General features: G+C 43.3%; 1 protein-coding gene across 1 annotated transcript; it reads right to left on the minus strand.

Moving 5' to 3' along the window:
- Positions 1 to 7,009: 7,009 nt before the first annotated feature.
- PSMD6 (proteasome 26S subunit, non-ATPase 6) lies at positions 7,010 to 22,574 on the minus strand. Its single transcript, XM_032324344.1, has 8 exons — positions 22,335 to 22,574; positions 21,381 to 21,586; positions 17,601 to 17,746; positions 17,131 to 17,350; positions 16,922 to 17,030; positions 11,588 to 11,756; positions 7,355 to 7,432; positions 7,010 to 7,219 (listed from the first exon to the last, which is right to left on the minus strand). Exons 1-8 carry the CDS (start codon positions 22,477 to 22,479, stop codon positions 7,123 to 7,125), a joined length of 1,170 nt encoding a protein of 389 aa, XP_032180235.1. The 5' UTR covers positions 22,480 to 22,574; the 3' UTR covers positions 7,010 to 7,122.
- Positions 22,575 to 23,932: the final 1,358 nt, after the last annotated feature.

The following is a 23,932-nucleotide window of genomic DNA, read 5'->3' on the forward strand; positions in this document are numbered from 1 at the left end:
GTACAGAGCTTAAGATGTTTCCCTTCTTGGGCACATGAAGATTTGGAGAAATTTATAATGGGGTAAACTGAACACTATTGCAGGTTTGTCAATCAAGGGAAGTTGATATATTGAGAAACACATTCTGTCTGTATTTGTTTAGGTGTAAATTCGATGGCATGTGGTCAGTTTTCATTTTTCTCCAGAGTAAGTTTTGTTTCCGTGGCTAGTGGGGTCCCTTCCTTGCTTTTCTATACCTCTTCCCTCCTGGAAGTGCAAGTGCGTGCTGGTAGTATTCAGAGCACAACATAATCTTGGATCTCTAGAAACTGGGCCAGTTTTTCCATTTGCAAATCATTCTAAGAAATTAAAAAGTATTCTTGTTGCTTAACATAATAAGGGAAGCATCTGATTTGAGTGTTGGAGAAAATGTCCATATATTACTCTGGTTTCAACCCCCACCACGCCACGGACTTCCCATTCCCTCCTTAGATCCACCAACTCCTAAAATCATTTCTGAGAAGCTCCTTTCGCCTCAGGTGTCCTTCTTAAACTTCCTGGGAAGAGGTTTGCTCAGTCTCTTAACCCTTCTTGCTTCATTCCCTTGCAGGTAACCTGGCCATGGACAGCAGGAGACTCTCCTGCTTCCAGGAAGGGGGGTCGGCAGGAAGACAGGGGTAGGAAGGTCATTGTCGGCAGAGAGAGCAGTCCGGGCAGGCGCAGGTGGGAACAGCGTGGACAAGAACCATTCTGGGTGAAGCCTCTGGAAGGGAGGGGCTGGAGGGTTGCAGAAGTCGGCACTAGATTGTCAAGGACCTGAAGTGTCATGGGGCCTTCAACCTCAGGAATGTACAGTTGAACCAAATGTGATGGTCACAGCCCAGAGATTTTCGGGACCCAGTGCCAGGGTGCCACAGGTGTCAGAAGTCAAAGCCGTTCGCATCTTTCCCTTTCTCTCGCACTTCTCTGTCTTTTGCCTCACACGCCATCCTTTATACCTTTCCGTCTTCTGTCCTCCCCCCCCCGCCCAGCTTAATCAGAAAGCTCTCCCCTAAATCAGGCCCACGGCCCTGCCCCCTTCTCATCCCACTTTCTACTCTCTTGGTCTTTTCTGTCTGGTAGGAAACTCCTGCTCCTGTTGCTGACGGGAGTTCAACAAACTTACCTTTCACCTTGTAAGACTGTGCGATTCTTGGCACTTCTCACCCCCTTTTCCACAACCAAAGCCCGGGGACCAGAGCTGCCACTGGCAGAGATTGTCTTTCAGGAGAAAGGGAGATGACCAGAGGAAAAGGTTTTCAGGAAGAAGGGGAGATTCAAACACATAATTTAATCCTTTTTTTTTTTCTTTTTTTTAAATCCCCATCATAGAAGGGCCATCCAGTAACTATGGAGGACAACATGGACAGGTGAGAACCTTGGGACAAGAATAAGGTACGGTGCTGTCATAAAAATCCAGGTCAGAGCTAACTGAGTTTCCAAACTAAGGCAATGACCACAGGGATAAATAGGGAACTGATGGCAGAGGTACCTCACAGGTAGAACCAACAGGTCCTGAGGTCTCATTATGTTGAACGGTAAGGTGAATCTTGAATCCAAGGTTAACTAAACTGGTTGATGAGCCTTGTATGTAGTATGATCTGTGACAGAGAAGGAGAAATCCACAACGACTTTGAGTTGCCACTGGGATACTCCTGTTTAGTGCCCAGTGGCTATACGTACAGTCTGGACGGAACTTAAGAGAAAGGTGTGAGCTATAAGGTGGAGGGTTGTCTTTCATTCTTGGGTGGTAAATGAGGTCATGGGAGTGTATGAGTTCACCTAGGAAAAATAAGGTCGCTATTGGATTGGGCTCATTATTATGTTAAAATGATGCCCATCTAATTGAATGCTTATAATGCCCCTTGAAGCATTTTGCAAACGTTGTCTCTCACGAAGCCCCTATAGAGTAATGGGAGTTTTATAGAGTAGGTAGTTTTGATGCTAGTCAAACGGAGGAGGAACATCTAAGAAGTTAAGTGTCTCGCCTACAGTTCTCCAGCTGCTTGTAGTGTTGCCAGACTCTGAATTCAGGTCTGTCAGGTCAGTGGTTCTTAATTTTTTTTTTTTTCTTTCCCACAGATTTCAAGAAAGTAGTATGGATTCTCTCTGCTAGAGGCACAGACATACCACACTTCATGTTCCATCTCCAGGACTTCACAAACCTGAAGCCTATCCTCCATGGCCCAGGGAAAGAAGAAAGCCCAAGATGAGACCCTGGAAAGCCTATTTTTGGTGAAGAGATTGAAACGGTTTAGTTGGAAGTTTGGACAGTTGACTCCATTGTAATTAACCCCACCAAGCCACTCAGGTAATGTTTTGGTTTCATTTTTTTTTCCTCTTGCCTCTTTCTCCAGGATAATGGGAACAGCAGGTATTAGTTCAGTGGAGAGGTTAGAACTTGGGCAGGGAGTTTGCCAGGCAGTTAAAGCATATGAGGGTATGGCTGAGTCATTGACGATGGCCGTCATTGGGGCATTCAAGGAACAGAACCAGAAGCCTCCATGTAGAATCCTTGAGACGCTCTCAAGACATTTTATTTGTAATTACCCCCTGGGTAAATCTTAGAATCCTCCTTCCTGGTATTTGTCTGCAATGAGACGAGTTAAGTGATTTATCCGTCACAGAGCTAAGTCCAAGTTCAATTCATTATGGCTGTTACTAGAGGAGGGGCTATCTGCGGTAGATCCAGGTAACAGAGTTAGGATGGTGGCATAGCGCTTCTAGTGACAGGTCAGGGAACAGAGGACTAGGATAGTAGGGGCTGGAGTAGAATATCAGGTCTCAGTTTGAGCAATAGAGCTCTTCAGAGGTGCTTGTGATTCCTGGGTCCTGGGTGAGACCATGGCAGAGGCTGGAAGTGGCCTCCGGGGGAAAACACTGAGGTTCAGGCTTGGGCACTGTGAGTCGAGGCTATTACTGTGTAGGCTGCTGGTTTCAGAGTGGTTGGCTTTGAGAGGAAGATGGAGCCAGCTGCTTGGTCTGGTGTGAATAGCGTGGGGCGGCTTGGAGGTCTGGGGACAGTGAGCACAGAGAACTGGTGGTCTAAGTGGGTGGTGAGCAGCTTCGAAGAGAAGGCATTTTGAATGAGGGCGAAAGCCTCTGGCCAGGAGAGGAGACTTGGAGATTTTGGACTTCATGTTGGCCCCAAGGCCTTGGTGTATTTTTGAATGAACAGCCTCTAACCCAAAGAGGACTTCGAGAAATGAATGCAGCATCCTCCGAGGCCAAGTGTAGAGTTTCGTCAGCCTTGAGACTCTGGCAAACTCCAAGAGGGTTGGGGCAGTTATCAGGACGCTACCTACTGGCCGACTTGACTAAAGAGGCCACTTGCCTGAGGCAGTCGGGATTTGCAGCCGCTGGAGGGAAGCCCACCCATCATTCAGGTGCAGATTGTCCCTTTTCCGTCTCCCAGCCAGTCCAGGGAAAATTATGCCAGACCTTTGGGAGGGACAAACGTAATCCTCCCCCTGGACCCAACTGCTACAATTCATCTTTTGTAGGTTTTCAGAAACACAGGAGTAATGCACATCTGTGGCTCTCTGCCCGTGAAACCCACATTAGCGCATACTCGAGTTTGTCATGTTTTTCCGGATAAGGATTTAACCTTACGCCCCCATTGCCAACGTGGAGCTGGCAGTTTGCTACAGTTTGTCATTTGTATAGCCTCAGGAAGGTGAGAGATGATCATCGTCCCCCTCCTTTCTTCCTCCTAATCGTGAAGAAACAAGATTTCAATGATGAGCCATTAATCCTCTTTAAAAGACAGGTTAAAAACAGCACCAAGGATTAATCCAAAATTACGCAGTTTGCTGCTGATCAGTAACCTGCTGATCAGTTGATACTAATGCTTAGTCAGGCCACTACAGGACTAAAGGCGTCCATCATAAAATGGGTACAGAATGGGGCGGTGGGGGTGGTAATGCGGGGCAGGTAGTGGAAGGCAACAGGGCAGGCTGTGGGAACGGGACCGGGCTGGAGAACCCACGCTAGCCATTAGCTTGATGGGGAGAGTGAGCCCGGAGGCAGCCTCATCTGTCCATTTTTCCACAGAAGCTGGGTAAGTGACCTTGGAATTGTTTTCAGTTTTTAGAAGGTGACCATAAATGAATTTTTATCTAGGAAACTAACTTGGGGCGTGGGGTGGGGACAGACGTGGCAGTATTGCTTCTGGTGGGTGGCCAGTAGCCAACTTTGTATCATCAGGAAGCATCGTCTGCCAGCCTGGTGGGCTTTGGTCTTTTGAGCTCTTTGATCCCCACCTGTGGGAAATGTGGGCCTGAACCTAAAATGTCTATAAGCCTCTTACTGGGTTTAAAATACTCTGTCCATAAAGCAAATCTTAGCATTCCATAATTACATAACAAATGTAAGTTTGTTAAATCAGTTTGATCTTGATCAAATACAAAAAATTCCGTTTTCAGTTTATTCTATAAAAGTTGGCCGAGGTGGCCCAGTTTACTCACCATATGTGAGTTTTCTCCTAACACTCCGCATACTAAGAAATATTTAGTATATTTCAGTGTTTTAGTAGTGTTTTCACATAGAGAACTGCATAAGTAGCCCGGTTGCTCCTCTGCTTTGCAGATGAGGGGACACGGTCCGAGAGAGGACGTCCTTTCTCCCCGCATCACGAAGCCAGTGGGAGGAGAGCTGGGATCAGAATTTGGTTTCTCTCGCTTCAGTGTCAGTGCTGTTTCTCCCATACCATACGGCCTCATTTAAAGAGTGTGTGTTGGAGTCTTAACTTTATTTTCACCTCCAAACAGATACTTTGAGGCTAACAGTGTTCCCCTGGGACTTGTAATTACATGGAATAACTTATTAACATGTAACATCCTCCAGTTTTGTATTAAAAACTGCGTTTCAATAGGATTTATGTGGAGATTGCCTCTCCACATACATGTATAGAGCATGAAAATGTTGACAGTAGCTGTCCCTGCTGGGTGGGAATACAAGGCCATCCACGTCAGTATTTTGAATGTCTTTTGCAGTGAGCATACATTCTTTTTCAGAAAAAAAAAAAAGGAAAAAATGTACTCCCTCACCTCAAAGCTGTATTGTTCCCGTGATAAGTTAGTTACTCTACTGGACCTTTAACAGCTTCTGGAGTTTACAGTTTCCCTGTCTTGAACTCAGAAGGGAGAGCATCTGTTTCTTCTCGCTTCCCTTACCTGTCATCCTCGCCTACTAATTTTAGGCAGTTGGGCATAAATAGTGAAAGAAAAATACAAGTACATTTTAAGCAAGCAGAGTTTAAAAAAAAAAAAGAGTTTTGAGAATCCCCATTCTGGACCAGGAGTTAGTGTAAACCTTGAATGAAAGGCCAGAATTGCTCTGTGATCTCATTTGTCCCGGTGGTCTTAAGAGGTGGGAGCCCAGGGAAAGGGCTGTTTTTAAGAAACGGACGTTTGCATCCTTTTTTCCTTCAGCATGAACTGCAATGAGTCAGTTTGCTAAGAACAGAATTCTGATTTTTACACGGAGACAAGGAACACGGTGAGTTCTCAATGACTACACGTTGGATTTCTCAAATGGCTCTGATTTTCAGGATCATGGATTTAGAGTACTTCTGTTCACATTTTCTTCAAGAAATTAGAGTGATCATTGTTAAGGGTTTTTTTTTTTTTTTTTTAAAGATTTTTTTATTTATTTATTTGACAGAGAGAGAGATCACAGCAGGAAAGAGGAAGGGAAGAGATCACAGAGAGAGGAGGAAGCATGCTCCCTGCAGAGCAGAGAGCCCGATGTGGGACTCGATCCCAGGACCCTGAGATCATGACCTGAGCCGAAGGCAGCGGCTTAACCCACTGAGCCACCCAGGCGCCCTGTTAAGGTTTTTATAAATACGCGTTTTCGGAAATCCGTAAGTGGATATTCTCAAATGCTGAAGGCATATCCAGCATTTAACTCGCCTGCCATTCACCATACGGCGCCCACGACGCCTCCTACAGCACCACTGACGCTCTCCTTATGGTAATTCTTCTAAGACATTGCCATGAACTATGCCATTGGCAGTCATGCTGATTTCCCAACCTTCATTATTTCTAGTTTACTTACGTTTTTATCATGAATGAATGTTGAAATGAATCACATTATTTTCCATTGACTGAGAGGTTTTCTTTTCTGATGTTAATGAGTCATTCCAGTTGGCTCATAACTAGAACAGCATGTAAACTATAAAAGCAGACTTCTCTCGCCTGCCTTTTCAGTACAGTGCCATTTCCCATTCTCCTTTTAACTCAGCTCTACCAGAACGGCCTTGTCAGAATGGCATCCAAAAAGTTTGGGGTTGTCCCAGACTTTTGCTCACCAGGTCCCCTCCCCCGCCGCCCCCCCATTCTTATCTTTCAGCAAAGCAGGCTGCACCCCCACTATCAGGCATTCTCTCTGGCTGGTGCCACTTAGGTCAAACAGGGCCATTCCTCAGCTTAAAACCTCCAGTAACGAACTTTCTTCTCCCAGATATTTGCATGTCCCTCCTCTACTTAAATGTCACCTTAGCAGAGGCTGTGCCACCTCATAGGAGAGCTTTCCACACCCTACTTCACTGTCTCCTTTATCCAGTTTCCGATTTTCTTTCTAGCTCTTAGCCCCATCTGACTCACCAAACGTATATTTAAAAAAAAAAAAGAATAATTTTGTTTTCCTTACTATGGTTCTGTTTGTTGGTGGGGGGGAAATCCCATCATCATTATTGACATAGTTATTTTGTTGTTTGGTGAGATTGGCAGATTCTGGAATCCACGGTTATGGTTGCCTCCTCAAAAGCTTCCCTTTTTTCTGAGGGAAAGCTTAAGATACATTTCATTTATCTTCTTTTGCGTACTAAGTGGGAGACACTGTGTTTAAACACATACTGTATGGCATATATTTTCTAAAACTCAGGAGACTTACAGTAAGACATGAAGGGTTTGTATTATCCCTACTGTACTACTCAGATTTGAACTCAGGCGCTGTAGTCTTGGATTACAGTCTCAGAAAAGTAAACTGAAAGAAACAACAATGCAATATTTATTTTATACAGCTGAACCGGGTACATAGTAAAGTAAGCTATAAAAATTCCACAGTTATCTCTAAAGGAAATCCTTCGTTTACATGGTTTTACATATTAATTACTCTGGAAAGTTTCTGAACTCTGTTGAGTAGCAGATCTCCTTTCTTGATAGTTTCTTGGTACTGCCAGTTCTTGCTATCAGGCCTATAAATAAATTCAAGAAAAAAATGAATTATTTACCAGTCACATTACTCCATAACACGAGTTGACCTACTTTTAAAAGACACTTAAGAATGCCCCTTATTCTACCACACAAACGATGCACAAACTTAGCAGTACCTGTTGGTCTCCACTATTTCGTTGACTTTATCTATTTTGCAGTGTAGTCTCCCTGCAGCAATAAATCTGGAGAGCTCCCTACAATGAAGAGCAGGGAGAAAGGGGCATTAGTATGAGCATTATACAAAATTCTTAAACTGCACTAACTACAAACTTCCAGTGCTGCCCACGGTAACCTTGCGTCGGCTTCCAGCCTGCATTCTTGACAGCGCAGCAGCTGAGAAGACTGTTGCGGGCAAACCACGCAGGATCATCCCAGAATGGTAAGAACATACTGAGGGCAAGTGTCAAAGAATGAAATCATTAAACCTTCGCAGAAAAATAATACGGAAATAATGAAACAAGAGCAGATGATGCTTAGGATTTTCAAAATTAAGACGAAAGAATATGCCACAATAAATAAGCATCAGGAATGCACAGCTGATATTAATCTTTGTGAAAAAGTGTTTCTGAATATCTATGTACAGTCACAACCCAAACCTCAAAATTAAGATAGCTGTAACATGCTTACACATAAACCTCAACAACAGCATTACCAATGAAACACTAGCAAAGATCATCTACCAACAAAGAGAAAAAGGGCTTAAAAATCTACAAGAGCTACATGAAGACTTTACATGGAACAAGATGAGTGCTTTAAAATAAAAATCTACTCAGAACAGAACTGTTAAGTTTAAATAAAAATTATACTCTCCCAGATACTAAAACATTTTGCTCCCAGCACATAAACAACAAAAGAGAGACTCTAAATCCTGAACAATTTTCTAACAAAGATGCCATTTGAAATCCATGCGGAAGGGCTGGTTTGACTGGCGATGAGACAGCCTCTCTGTGACAAACCCCAGAAAGAAGCCTGCTAAACCTGGTGATGTAGACACTGTCCACGTAGGTAATACCACCAGAACCAAGTCACGAACTAAATGACAATGTGGACAGAAGATGTCTGCAGTATAAACTGGGGGGGGAGGGGGACCAACAAATCAGACAAATGGCTCGTTAAAACACAGGCAAAGTACATACACAAAAAAGATCAATTTCACTCATTAAAAATGCAAATTAAAGCTGTAATGAAATGCCATCATTCTGAGGAGAACAAAGCATAATGCAGTGTTGAGGAAGGTCAGAGACAAACACAATGTCTCACACTTACTGGAGAGGAAGTGATATAATTAGATGAGAAAGTGTGTTACTTGGATTTGTGCTTTTAAAGTGTCAAGTCTCTTACCTAATTGCCCCAGTAGGCAGTGGTGAAAGACCCACTATGCCTTCTGTACTAAGCTGTATCAAAAAAAAAAAAAAAAAAAAAAAAGACTACGAAAAGGAACTAATTAATACTTAATCTCGGTAGGAAGAATGAGAAAGCATTAATGTTTTTAATAAGGAAGTGTATAATTTTGGAAAATCTGGTTGTGAGCTTCAAAAAGCTGGAAAGACAAAAAAGTTATTGGGCTGGAGGTTGTCCTAAACTAGCAGGCACGGCTGACAGTCACGGAGCAAGCTTTATTTCTATAGTCTCCATCAAGATACACCTGGATCCAAGTGCTACAGTGCCCAGTCTTTTTCAGCTGTTTCTGAGTTCTGTTACTGAGTGGCTTTCTAAACTTGTGTTCTTTTTCCAGACAGTTAACTTCTCCCCGCCTCCCACCCGCACCAAGCCCAAGACAGGGGGAACCTCTGACAGTGGTTCTGACTTACAAAGAAGCTACAAGGCCAACTCTGACTGAAGAATGCCCTCTGCTGTAGTGAGGACAGACTGCTCCATTCTAGGAGCCTGACAGCTGGCACGCCTGAGCTCTCAGCGGGGCGGCTGCCCGAGGCCCGCATCGCCCCGCATCGCCCCGCATCGCCAGACCAGAGGCCTTCCCGTCACCGCCGCCCGGACCACTTTGCCAGAGTCCCACCAGCTCGCTAACTCCGGAGCCGGGCAGTGGACGCAGTGCTCCTCTCAGTTCCTGTACACACTGCCACACACTCTAGCCAGTACACTACACTACTGGTTTCAAAGAAATGCTCCCACAGGTATTTGTGCTATTGCTTCCACTGGGAAAGCACTTTTTTCCTTCAAAAATCTTATAAATGCAGCGACACCAGTCTAAAGGTCCACAGAAGGCATCAGTGGATGTGTCCGATTCTCAGGCACTTCAGTCAAATACAAGGACTCCTCGGTATGCTCATCAAGAAGAATCTGGCCACAGCTTCCTTCCTGGTTACCACACCATAATTTAACTCCTAACGTCCTATACCTAGGTTTCCATTCAAGTCCCATCCCCAGCTCTAGAGCCAGACCAGTTGTCATCTCCTCATGTGCCAGTCACATCCCAGGATGACTCCTCTTCCCCAGCCGTAGGTATTTCTCCAAGTCCTGAGCGTGGCGGCTCACTACGGAAGGTATGCAGTCATGACGACCCAAGTGCTTACTGAATAAACATCCCACCAATCCGATTTACATCCCATGTTCCAAAAAGAAGACCTACCAACAAAACCGTACACAGTGCATGGATTTCTAACCTTAAACCTGTCAACAGCAGCGTTTCCTCAAATAATGGCCCCTTCCTATTCTCCCCACAGTATCTTACTGAGTCTAAGGAAGTAGAGAAGAGGAGGAAGGGTGCAGAATCATGTTCAACTTAACAAATCAGACCCTCCTTAAAAAAGGATCTCACCGAAAATGATTTTTATAAGGGAGGACATAAAGAATCTAGGGAAACCCCTATGTGAATTGGGTATCAGAAATTTAAAACAAGATCTTTAGTAGGTAACCGCCAGGGCTGTGTGTGTACATACAACTTTTTTGCCTTTAGAGTTGGTCTGCAAACATGAAGGGAACAAACTGAAATACCCATCCGAAATGTGAACAGAGAATTCACATTCAAATAGAGAGTAAGGGGATTTCTGGTAGGGACTGCTCCACAGTTTAGGTTATACTTAAGATCTGTATCTCTCATCAAATGTACATATGTAAAACCTCAAAACAAGCCTATCAATAAATATTGAGATGCATGCTAAAGCGTTTAGGGATGAAGCATACTAGTGTCTGAAACACTCTGAAGTGCTTAAAAAATAGGATGGGCAGATAATGTGATAAAACAGCATGTTAATTACAGAATCAATCATGAAAATAACTAATTCCCTAGAATTTCCTACATGTTTAAAATTTTTCATAATAAATTAGAAAAATCAAACCCCTAAAATGAGATTTTTTTTTTAAATGAAATATACCATCACTGAAATTTATATGACCATCTTTTCATGTGGGCCACTGAAATCTACCATTAGCACTTGACAAGATCTATCTTTGGGAACCACTGATCCAGATACGGTAAGGACAGCACATACTCAATGTGTACGTCTCCCACACTCCACTCCCACCACCCTAGTCCAGACCACCATAATACTGCTCCATGAGCTACTGTACTCAACAGGCCAGTCTCCCTGTTCCCCTGCAGCCTGTGTAAGATAGGGTTTCACTATCACTCTCATGCTTAAAATCCTCTAATGGCTTCCCACAGGACCTAGATTAAAACCCAAGCTCCACACCACAGCCAGCTAGGCCCTGCACAGACCTACGCATGCCTGAGTCGCCCACAGCTGCCCCTCTCTCACCACTACCACTCCACTGCAGCCACACGCATCTTTTTGTTGCATTTTATTATCTCCAGAGATTCAGTTCTATCTGAAATTACCTTATGTATTTATCTGCTTACTTGCTAACTCTCCCCATATAAAAAGTATCAAATATTAAAGTCCGTGACAAGGACCTTAGCCAATGCCAACCATACAGTAATGGCTTAGTGAGTATTTGATGAATCATTGATTTAAGGGCCAAAAGTCTCACTTTTAACTAATGTGACCAGAACTGCAGCAGAAACCAAAAACAATGAAGGTATTATCAGAGAAAACATGCCCTTAATGTGAAATATGAGAGAGACATCTAGGAGTCATCACTATAGCAGCAGTGTGGTCCACAAAAAAGGGACATAATACTACTGTACAACACCTGGTCTGTTACCCTTTTGCAAAATCACTTAACCACTCTACAACTCAGTATCCCATCTGTTCATAAAAGGGGCACATCATGAGGGCAGAGATGACAGATGATTGTTCTGATAACATTTAGAGAAAAATAAAATTCTATAATTGAATGAAGCAATGTAAATGGAGAAAATGTATAAGCTGAGACATTAAAAGGTAACTTTCAGAGATGCATTAACATAATAAATTATTTATACTTACTGATCAATGAATTCCACACCAACACCAAAGGCTTCTGCCATATAGCCAAGAGTTAATGACCTATAGGATTCCAGCAGCTGGCTGTATGCGTGAATTCTCATCTCTCGTACATAGTATCGATAATGAGGAGCAAAAAGCCAGTCCTTTTTCATTTCCTGTTCCACGACAGCTGCAATGAATAAGATGCCAAATTATAAGAGACAGCTCTTAGAAATAACGAAGAAAGACTGAATGGTAAAATGGACACAGGATACAGATAAGCCATCCACATGAATTAGTTTACCAAATAACCACAGTGTATCACTGCTCAAAATAGTGAGGATATGGCAGTAAACCAAAAGACAAGATTCCTGCTGCCACAGAAACTAAATTTTCAAAGAGCAGAGATAAATGACTTAACAAGATACTTATAGTAAGAAATTCTGTGTGGAAAGTAAGAGTGAGAGGGCAACTAGGAGGACTTCACTGGACTGGGTAGACAGGGACAACCTCTCTGAGGAGGCAGGCAAACAGCAGGAGGCCAAGAGCAATGTCCACAATGCAGAAGTGCCCCTGCTCTTCCTGCCGGGCTCAGCCCCAGAGAAGAAAGGAGCACAGATTCAGCATAAAGCAGCAGGGGGGCAGCTACAGGGATACGGAAGGTGAGCAAGACAAAAGAACTAAAAATAGACTTGTGTCTCTGGCTTTAATAAGAACCAAATCCCTGGAAAAGAATTTTTGTTTTGTTTTCTGGTTCTGGAGATCTTTTGGAGGGGGGCAGGGCAAGGGAGATTCACAGCGTTCAAGTGGATTCACCTACCGCACATCCAGGTGAAGATACCAAGGAGGAATTCAGACATGGGTCTGGTGCCCACAGGGAAGTTTAGGGCTGGAGACATGAACTTGGGAATCACTGCCCCCCAAATAATAGATATGAAGGTGGCTCTTCATATGTATTATCTCATTGATAACAGAATGAAGGTAGAGACAAGGGTAGTGACCAAGTCTGAGGCAGTCACTGAGAGGTCTAACAGGGATGAGGTGGTGGGTCTGGGGAAAATAAGGGTGTGTTACTGTTCAAGAGAACAAAATTGTGGCAAGATGCAAAGGCTGTTCAACATCAAAAGAGACCAGGATGAGCAGGCCAAGGCAGCACATGGTTTAGCAACCTTCAACCAAACGACGCTCATTCTCCCAAATAGTAAAAAAAAAAAAAGCATAAACATCAAGTCATATTGTACAGCTTAAACTCATATACAGTGTTATATGTCAGATGTTAGTAAAACTGGGAAAAAACACAGCAAGAAAACCTGTGAAAGAGAATGGGAAGAAAAATGTTCATCAGGATGGGTCATACTCCTAAGCCGAACATAAAATATCTTCTATCATTTGTGTGCCATTTAAAAAACTCAAGAGTTCAATAAAAACTATCCCTGGAAACAAGAAATGAATAAAATATGAATATATTTTTCTCCTCTCAAACTGGCTAAGAGTGGGGGGGGGCTCTCCTCAAATGATGTAAATTGAGGGGTGCCTGGCTGGTTCAGTTGGAGTGTGCAACTCTTGCTCGAGTCAGAAGTTTGAGCCCCATCATGCGTGTAGCAATTACTTAAAAATAAAATCATAAAAAATCAATGTAAATTAAGAGAGGCAGAAACTGAAATCAGCACAGGGAATAGTCAAATATTACTTTTATTACGAAATATTTTAATATTTGGTAATAATTTAACATTTGGTAATAAATATTATAGTAATATTTTAATACCAAATATTACCAAAATATTACTTTTGTACGGTGACAGGTGGTAACTGAATTGATATAGGTCATCATTTTAAAATATATATGAACATCAAATCACTATGTTACACACCTGAAACTGACACTGCATCTCAGTTCTACTTCAGTAAAAAAAAACGTGTAACTATAAACTGGCACAGGATTCCTGAAGGGCAAAAGTGATCAAGATGTATTTTCACTTTGTAAAATTCACTTTCTTGGATTTTTTCCCTAACGAAATAAGTGGTAGAAAAGGTGAATTATAAGAGAATGTTCAAAACAAAGTTGCTCCCAACAGGAGTAAACTGTAAATAGCACAATTTTCTGTCAGTAGAGGATCAAGTGTGGCACATTCATCACACTGAAATAGGTCTCTTTAAGAGAACTACAGCTCCAAGGAGCTCCAGCTGTTTGATCTGCCATTACGTCCGCAGTGTCTGATACATGACAGGTAGTTAAAAATCCTTACTGATTCAATGACCAACTCTTTTTCTACAGTCATGAAAAGGTATTCACATTAGACTGTTAAGAGAAAAAAACCCTACTTGGAAAGCAGCATATAAAATACACGCACCTATGTTTAACAGTGTTACATGCTTCTATCTCTGGATACGAATGTCCCTGAAGGACACACATGAAACCGGATAGTGGCAGTCACCTCTAGAGAAAGGACCCTGGCAACTGTTGGTTAGGGAGAGCTTTTCTTCTTTATATGATAGCATTTGAGATTTTTCCATGGGTATGTATAACCTTGGGTTTTTGGTATACTGTTTCCATTTCTTTTTTTTTTTTTTTTTTAAAGATTTTATTTATTTATTTGACAGAGAGAGATCACAAGCAGGCAGAGAGGCAGGCAGAGAGAGAGGAGGAAGCAGGCTCCCTGCTGAGCAGTGAGGCCGATGCGGGGCTCGATCCCAGGACTCTGAGATCATGACCTGAGCCGAAGGCAGCAGCTTAACCCACTGAACCACCCAGGCGCCCCTACTGTTTCCATTTCTTAAAGCACATTTAAATGTACAAAAGGTTTGGAAAGATACATAAAATCTTAAAATGGTTATTTCTGGAAGAATTTTGTGCGTGAACACATGTATGGATCTGGGAACACGACTTTCTCTATTTCTTTTTTTTTTTTTGAAGATTTTATTTATTTGACGGAGAGAGACCCCAAGTAGGCAGAGAGGAAGGTGGGGGTGGGGGGGAAGCAGGCTCCCTGCTGAGCAGAGAGCCTGTTGTAGGGCTCAATCCCAGGACCTTGAGATCATGACCTGAGCCAAAAGGCAGAGGCTTAACCCACTGAGCCACCCAGGCACCCCTCTCCATTTTTAATTTTAAAAACAATCGGGTATTATCTAGAGAAGGATGCAGTTTCCTTTTTCTAATGAAATATTTTAAAGTACGTACATGCACTATGAATATTCTCAGGGAAGCAAAAAGGCTTACAAAACTAAATAAATCCTCCATGTCTCAGTATACTAGAGAGAATAAATGATATAAATCAAGACAACTGTCATCAAAGAAAATGTAACTATTCTGTCTTCTGCCTTAAAATATCTGGAAAATATTTGGTAGTGATAAAAATTTCACCTACAATGTTCAAATAAAAGATTGCTATTAGGAGGGGTGCCTGGGTAGCTCAGTGGGTTAAGGCCTCTGCCTTTGGCTCGGGTCGTGATCCCAGGGTCCTGGGGTTGAGCCCCACATCGGGCTCTCTGCTCAGCAGGGAGCCAGCTTCCTCCTCTCTCTCTGCCTGCCTCTGTCTACTTGTGATCTCTGTCTGTCAAATAAATAAATAAATAAATATTTAAAAAAAAAAAAAAAAAACACTGCTATTAGGAATGGGGGCAGTAGGAAGAGATTAATATCTACACAATTTAAAGGTTTCCCAAAGCCATGAATTTCATTTTTTTCCCTCACTTTCCTTTAAAATTATTTAATGAATTTAACAGATTTGCACAGACCACACAGTAATGTACAGGCAATGTACTGGTGTCAAGTTCATTACAAAGATTAAAAAGAAAATCTCCCAATAATTCCAGTTAGCAGAAGGAACAAACTAAGAAAAAGTCACAAAATGACATACTATTTTAAAAATGGGGCATCTGACCAAAAAGCACACCAAAGATGTTCACCATCAGATCAGAGAAAAGCCAATCAAAACCACCAGATACCACTTCACACCCACTAAGCTGCCTATAATCAAAAAGACACAGTAACAAGTACAGAATGTGAGGAGACTGAGACCACACTGCTGGTGGGAATGTAAATGGTGTAACTGCTCTGGGAAACCGTTCAGCAGTTCCTCAAAAAGTTAATCAAAGCATCATCGTATGACCCAGCAGGTCCATTACTAAATATGTATGTATCCAGATACATACCCAAGAGAAATGAAACCACAGGTCTACATAAAACATTAGACAAATGTTCCTTACAGCTTAAAAGGGAAGACAACACAGATGTCTGTCAGTGGATGAAATGGATTGTAAAAATGTGGTTTTTCTATATAATGGAGCATCCTTCAGTCATAAAACTAAATGGAGCCCTGAGACATGCCACCACACAGATGACCCATGAAAGGATGATGTCAGGGAGAAGGAACCAGGCACAGAGAGCCACACAGATGATGATGCCATTCCTATGAAATGTGAGAGTAGTAAGAACATGCAAATCCATGGACACAGAAAGATCAGTGGTAGTGGGAGGAGGAACGGGAAGTGACTGCTCAGTGGGTATCGATTTCCCTCTGCAGAACGACATTCAGGAATTAGGTATGACGACTGCACAATCTTGTCAAGAAAATAAAGCCACCAAATTTTACACTTGAAACTGGTGAATTTTATGGTATGTAATTCATATCTCAGTTAAAAGGGGAGGCATAAAATGAGAGCTCCCCAGGAATGAAGGGAAGGGGTTCATTCTGATGAAGGAAGAAGGGAAAGGCCCCATATTTGAGCAGAAGAGTGCCAGGAGAGCCGCAAGCATAAAAAAGGAACAACTGTGCAGTACGATCTTGTGTGCAAACACGCCTGTGCACACGTATGAGAAGACGAAGCCACGCAGGTAACTCATCATACCTCAGGGGCCCTGTTCCCCTATCACATAAGGTAAGTAGTATGAATTCTCATGAAGCAGTCCCAACTTTTACGCCTGGAAAAAGCACTCCAGAATCACTAGGCCAAAATCCACTTCAAAAATAGAATAAGCACTGGGGTCAGTCAGTTAAGCAACTAACTCTTGATTTGGTCATGATCTCAGGGTTGTCAGATGAAGCCCTACGTGAGATTTTCTCTCTCTTTTTTCCTTTGCCCTTCCCCTGCTCTCTCTCATCCTAAAATAAATTTTAAAAAAATTTTAAACTAACCTTTAACAGTGTAAACATCAATCTTACCTGGTGGGTCATATAAAAACAGGTTACAGTCTGCTAACATCCCCTCCTAAACAAAAAGGGGCAAAAAACTGAGCCCCGGTAATTAAAGACCTGTACAGTCTGTCACACACGTGAACAATCAACTTAGTTCTCTGCATACAGGATCAGGATTGAGATAAAGACAGATTATCGAAATGAGCAACTCTATCCTTACCTAAGGACTGGAAGAAAACTGAGTAACGACACTCATAGAGTGAAAACAGGTACTGCCGGACCGCTGGAAGGCTGTGCAGCACTTCAAGGATCTCGGCTCCTTTAATCACCTACAAATTAAAAAAAGAACAAATGCAGCTTTAATGTGTATTTAGGTTAGGAAAGTATGGAGTAATTTCTAAACATGAGTATTAAAGATTCAGGCATTACCTTTTCCCTGAGATCTGGTCTTTCTAAGGCAATCATGCTGACATAGACAGTGTAAGTCACAAAGGTCTTGTAATCCATAAGTTCATAGGATGTGAATGTTGAAACTGTGTCAAGGAAGAGTTCAGCTGCCTGTTTGAAATCACGAATAGCCACACAGTAAAGACCCTGATATACCTTTAGGCGGTTTCTCCTGTCCCAGTCTCCTCCTTCCTCTATTAAGCTATAAATAAAAAACAGTAATGTCACAATCTGGAAACAGACAAGTCCATTTTTTGTTAAGCGTTGTGTTCTTTTCAAACAGAAAACAAGTTGAATCAAAAGGTAGTATTTAAAGAAAATATTCTACTAAATAAGCACGTCAATTATTTCACCTAATTTACTAGTTATAAATAAAACAGGTAAATTTCTTACATCGGTTTCTTATTTATAGCATAATTACAGGGGAATATATCATCATCATTAAAAAGTACCTTTTGGCCTTCTCTGTGTTTCGTGTGATGAGATCATTATCCATATAAAATAACCCAATCCTAAGAAGATAGAACACAATATCCAGTCGGTGACCCAAGGCCACAGTTTTGTCGTATGTCTTGCGAAAGGCTGTCAGAGCACCCTCCTGTCAAGAGATCCAAGGCAACAAGGTGAAAAAAGGTTAATTTTCAAATGCTACCAACTATGTGGAATTCTCTTAACAAAGGGTAGAGGGAAGAGGTATGAAGAGAGAGAAAGTAAGATACCCATGAACTGGTAACTACTGAAGCTGGGTGGTAACTGCACGGGGCGGGGGGCGGGGGCTGGGGGGGTTCTCTCCACTTATATGAAGTATAAAAAAATACATCAGCTATGCCTAAGCATATACTTAACATTCTAAAACATAGGAAAAACAGCCACAATTTATCCTCACTTGTTTCAACATTCTTTCTTGCACATATTCAGCATTTTTTCCCTAATTACAATGTTACTTTCCTGTAAATTATTACACTACTTTAAGGGTAATGGAAGTTTTACCTTAGTCACCATAAGAATACAAAGGAGTATTCAAATATACAAGTCTGTATCAAAATACTGTGGAATAAAATGTTCTATTGCTTTAAAAACACAAACATGAATAAAATCAATTGTCAATACATGGTACTTCTTAGTCTGTGTCTGGGTTTATGTAATTGTTGAGTTACACCTCATAAATTAATAACGGGGGCTAGCAAAACAGTAATGGGCAGAGCTGGCACTCAGATCGTGGTTTTTAATACAACTCTCCACTCTCCACATGCTAAAAGAAACCAAGGATCCTTGGAGAAATGGACGATTCCAGGTTTGGAGAGTAAAAATAACAGGTAAGCCTGTAACAGCTTGTTGTATGAGAAAATAAGACCAGGGGCACCTGGGTGGCCAGTGGGTTAAAGCCTCTGCCTTTGACCCAGGTCATGATCTCAGGGTCCTGGGATCGAGCCCTGCATCGGGCTCTCTGCTCAGCAGGGAGCATGCTTCCCTCTCTCTCTCTGCCTGCCTCCCTCCTACTTGTGATCTCTCTCTCTAATAAATAAATAAAATTTAAAAAAAAAAAGAAAAGAAGACCAAGGAGATGTCAAACAAAGACTTCTCAAAGGAGCTTCCACTAACAGGCATGTAACAAGATGAGCACCATAATGACCATGATCAGTGTAACACAGTGAGTAATAAAAATCCATTACGTAACAGTTAATAATATATTTAAAATGAGAGTGAACAGGAGAGGAAAAAAGCAAGCTCTTTTAAAAAGAATCCTTAATAAACACGGAAAATGACATAAGCCCATCATCGATTTATAAACTCCTGATATTGACTCAAGCACATCCTTGTCGAAATTCCTCAAATCCAGAATCAAAAGCTTTAGTTTCTCATTCACCTGTAATAACCTATCCTCTCTGAAACCAAACCACAGGGGTGCCTGGGTGGCTCAGTCCTTAGGCATCTGCCTTTGGCTCGGGTCATGGTCCCAGGGTCCTGGGATCTGCCTGCATCGGGCTCCCTCCTCAGCGGGAGGCCTACTTCTCCCTCTCCCACTCCCCCTGCTTGTGTTCCCTCTCTCAAGTGCTGTCAAATAAAATCTTTAAAAATAAATAAATTAAAAAAACCAAACCACATCACACAACTGAGAAAACCACACAACTATTAGCTATTTTTTCTAAAAGACTTCTCATTTGAGAGAGAGTGCACACACTCATGGGGGGTGGGACGGACAGGAAGAGAATCCTTAAGCAGACTCCCCGCTGAGGGCAATGCCTGTTGTTCCAGGGCTGGTTCTTCGGACCCTGAGATCATGACCAAAGCTGAAATCAAGAGTCCGAGGCTCAACCTGAGTCACCCAAGTACACTCTATTATCTATTTTTAAACTGTTCTGTAGTTCCCAAATTTTTTACAATGAGATCTTAAATTTACAATTAAAAAATCTCGTTTTAAATCTAAAATGGTGGGGCATCTGGGTGGCTCAGTCGTTAACTGTCTGCCTTCGGCTCAGGTCATGATCCCAGGGTCCTGGGATCGGACACACCATTGGGATCCCTGCTCTGCAGAAGCCTGCTTCTCCCTCTCCCACTCTCCCTGCTTATATTCCCCCTCTCTCCCTGCTTATATTCCCCCTCTCACTGTTGCTGTCAAATAAAATCTTTGGGAAAAAAAATTAAATAAATAAAATAAATAAATAAATCTAAAACGGGGGCACCTGGGTGGCTCGGTCAATTGAGCATCTGCCTTTGGCTCTCAGGTCATGATCCCAGGATCCTTGGATCAAGTCCCACAATTGGGACCCTGCTCAGTGGGAAGCCTGTGTCTCCCTCTGCCTGCTATTCCCCTTGCTTGTGTACATTGGTTGCTTGCGTGCTCTCTCTCTGGCAAATAAATAAATTTTTAAAAATAATAAATAAACCTAAAATAATAATAGTTCTTATCACTAACATTTGAGTTCTCTGCCCCTATCTTTAATCTTCACTAAGTAGGAACTGCTCTACCATATTTCAGATGAGGAAATGGAGGGTCCAGTAAATGGTAATTACTGAAACCGGAGCGCTAACCCAGGCAATCTGATCCACGAACCCACACTATTACACTTTCTTCTACTAATGCCATGACATCTGTCATCTGCGTACTTCAGGATACACTGCTTAGAATTAATGACATTCAAAGCCCATCCTCCTAAACACTATTAACTGCTAAATTAAATTCAAAAGTTGTAACACCTGTAGGCATCTGTCTCATGCAGTGGATAGGAAAGTATCGATCAGGCTGGCCACCATGTGGAAGAAATGAGGGCCACATATATTACGTCAAAAATCCTTCCTTGTCCCTTGTCTCTATATCCTAGAGAACACTAGCATACATCCACAAGGAAACACATTCCAGCACGTTTCTACATCGGCTTGTACTAGCAAGAACAGCTGAAACCAACATCCATGTCCATCAGCAGTTGGAGAGCTAAGTAAACAGCTAAAGAGCAAAGTAAACTTTGGCACAGCCTTACAAAGGACTACTAGCTAGCAGTTAACCGGAATACGTACCCCGTTTATGTACCTTAAAGGGGAAAGAGCAGGATACAATGCTTAATGAAAAAATTAACAGGACGACATGAGAATATTATGGTCCCACTTATTTAAAAAACCCTTTTCCAATACTTTATTTTTAATATCTACGTGAGGTTCTAATTCACGACCCTGAGACCAAGGGTCACATGCTTCATGAAGCCAGGTAGGGGCCCCTAAAAACAATTTTTTAAAATATAATCCCGCCTAATTTTCATGTCTGTCAGCATGCAATAAAACAACTTAAAAAGGTCACCTTTGAGAAGAAAGGGAATAAAGAAAAATCAAATAAGAACTTCAGCATTAACTGTAATGTTCAGTTTCTTATAAGGAGACTATTAGTTGTGTAAATTTTTTAAATTCAACCAAACCAATGTTTTCCAACCAAGGGGAGAAAAGTGCACTACTGAGAATGATCCCAATTTTGCAAGAGCAGTGAATCAAATCTCTGCAAGTGCCCTTGAGTTCTGACTGGCGTGGACACAGAGAAGAACACACACACCTGGCTAAACAGGGATAGAAAGAAAAAACTTTTTCTTGGCTCCTTTTTGTGCTGATTCCCTAGGCCCGGTAAGCACATCACCCGTGTGCTTGTTTTTTTGTTTTGTTTTGTTTGGGGAGGAAGTTATTTCTTTAAATAGTGCCTCTCTGCCACTAGGCAGAGAGGGAGAGAGGGGAACCGTCTCTCCACCTGCCTTGTCGCCTATCCGGCACAGGTACTCAGCCTTCGCCATCATGGCATCCCGGATTTCGCTCTCTCCCAGATTCTTCTCCGCATCTTCCAGCTCCTCGTCCAAACGTTTCAACTCTTCCTCGTTCGCCTTCTTCATTTTATTGAGCAGGTCCGTGTCCATCTGCCAGTCGAGGGATTTGCACAGGGCTTCGTAATAAGGAGCCATGTCTGAGAGCCAAAAAGAGGGCCGTGACTTAAAGTCAGGGTTCACCCCCGTCTTCCACACACACACACACACACACACACACCCCACACACACACCCCACACACACACACACACACACACACACCCTGTCGAGTCGACCCCTCTCCGCCCCGTTTACACACACACACACACACACACACCCCTGTCGAGTCGACCCCTCTCCGCCCCGTGCCCAGGAAGGCATGGGACAGAAGAGGCTGGCGAAGGGCTTGGCAGAAGGTAAACGTCTGCTGCTGGGAGACGGGCCTCGCGGCCGGTCCTGCTGGCCTCCCGACGGCTTCTGCTCCAGCAAAGCCTTCAAGGGGAAGCCTCTGCTCAGACACATCCTCAGGCACCTACGTTCAGTCTACGCAGCCCAGGGGCACTGACTGCCAGGGACGGCCCCCGACACCGACCCCACGCTTCCCCGTCCTGCGGACAGCTGCCCTCTCCTACACGGCTGCCCCAGCCCGGGCCCGGCCGCTCAGAACAGCAAGCCCGGAGCCTCTCTTCTGCGCCTCGCTCGGAGCTCGACACAGCCCCCCAGAGCTGCTTTCAGAGCAGCAGGGCCCCCACGGATGCAGAGATGCAGACCCCCTCCGAGAGCAAGGCTGGAGGGCCCCGCGGGCACCCCGGGGCCCGGGGCCCCTTCGGGGAAACATGCCCGCAGCCTCCGGGGCGCGGGGCCAGCCCAGGCCTAGGCCGCTGACTCGGCGCTCGCGCGGGACTCACTGTTATCCCGGACGGCCGCCATCAGCTCGTCGCGCACGGCAGCGTCCCCGCGGTGCTCGGGCAGGCTGAGCAGGAAGCGCAGCTGCGCGATGCGCAGGTCGGGGTTCTTGGGCAGACCCTCCTCCTCTAGGTTCTCCAGCGGCATCTCGGCGGCGGGGTTAGCAACACGGGGCGGACGGCAACTCAGCGCGGACCCGCGGCGTCTACGGCAGCGGAAGCGGGAGGAGACAACGAGGGTGCCCGGCCGCCTCCAGCCCGGCTTCCGGTCCCGGGCAAGCCTCCGTCAGCAGCGCCTCCTGCTGGACAGACCTTGGAACACCTCACCCGGCCTGTGCGCTGGCGCCCCCGTGTGGTCCCGAACGGTTTTCCCTCGCTTCGGGCCGCGACAGTCAGTCTCCCAGTACGTGTTGCCCAACTCTGAAGATCGATTTCCCGAAACTCTCCCTCCCCTCCCTCCCTTCTTAGCTAGTCTGCTTTTCATTCTGTTCGTAACTGACAGGAGCTGGCAAGCTTTTGAAATTTTTCAAAATATCATCATCAGCACCAACAATAAAAATCTCTATGCACAGCCCTAAAACCCATGTTCTTTCCGCTAGTCTAAGAAAATGGTGCCCAGAATTCCGGTCTTAAGACAACAACATTAATATTTCGTTTATGCATTATTTAAATCATTGCATGCCTGCATGTTCAGCCTCTTTTTGTTCTTGAAGAAGCTATGTAGCTTCAGACTTGGTAACGGTTATGTGAAATTCCACCCAGTGAATTTGCCATAATTTTTTTTCTCTTCTCTCCATTACAGGTTGACCCTTTAGGTCATCCAGGGCTGTTATTTTCTTAATATAAAACCTGAGATGAACATCATAGATTATTTGGTATTTTAGGGTTTTTTTCCCCCCTGTAAAAAATTCTCATGTAGGATTAATACACAAAAGGTAGGAATGTTCTGTGACTTTTAAATATTTAATGTCACATCATTTTCCAAAAGAATTGAACCAGTTTATACAGCTTGCGAAACATCTGGGACTGCCACAGTCTTGCCAGCAGCAAGCATTATACCCCATATTTTTATGATTTACTTGTTTTGGTAAAAACAAGCATTTTAAAGACCCCTCAAATGGTAACAAGGAACATAGAAAAACATTATGAAGACCCCATCATATTAAGCTTTTGGGGGAGAACCTTCTAGACATCTTTCATTCATTGATTCAACAGATTTATTACGTGGTTGCAAAGTACCAGGGGCAGTGCCAGGCACTGGAAACACAGCAGGGAAAAGTACAACACCCTGCCCTTGTGGAACTTACCTTCTAGAGACACTTAGCCTCACTGAAAGGGACCAGATATATTAATAGGATCCTTCTGTACTTGTACCTTATAAACTGTTCCGTTCCATTCACCATGTATTATAGATACCTTTCCTTGCCAATAAATATGGACTGACACCATCACCTCTAACCACCTCCAACGACCACATAGGATTCCACTGCTTTTATGTACCAACATTGATCCCATCAACCCTTAACTGCTATCAATTTAGATAATTATGTCTTCAGTCTCATAAATGCCAAAGTGTTGATCATCTATGTGCATATATTTTC

The sequence above is a fragment of the Mustela erminea genome, chromosome 1, assembly GCF_009829155.1.
Source record: "Mustela erminea isolate mMusErm1 chromosome 1, mMusErm1.Pri, whole genome shotgun sequence".
NCBI classification, from domain to species: domain Eukaryota; kingdom Metazoa; phylum Chordata; class Mammalia; order Carnivora; family Mustelidae; genus Mustela; species Mustela erminea.

Coding starts and splice junctions, on each gene's coding strand:
- PSMD6 (XM_032324344.1), bottom strand. CDS start 22,479: ATGCCGCTGGAGAACCTAGAGGAGGAGGGTCTGCCCAAGAACCCCGAC. Junction 21,587..22,334: donor GGCGGCCGTCCGGGATAACA/GTGAGTCCCGCG, acceptor TTTGGCTCTCAG/ACATGGCTCCTTATTACGAA. Junction 17,351..17,600: donor AACACAGAGAAGGCCAAAAG/GTACTTTTTAAT, acceptor TTTTATTTATAG/CTTAATAGAGGAAGGAGGAG.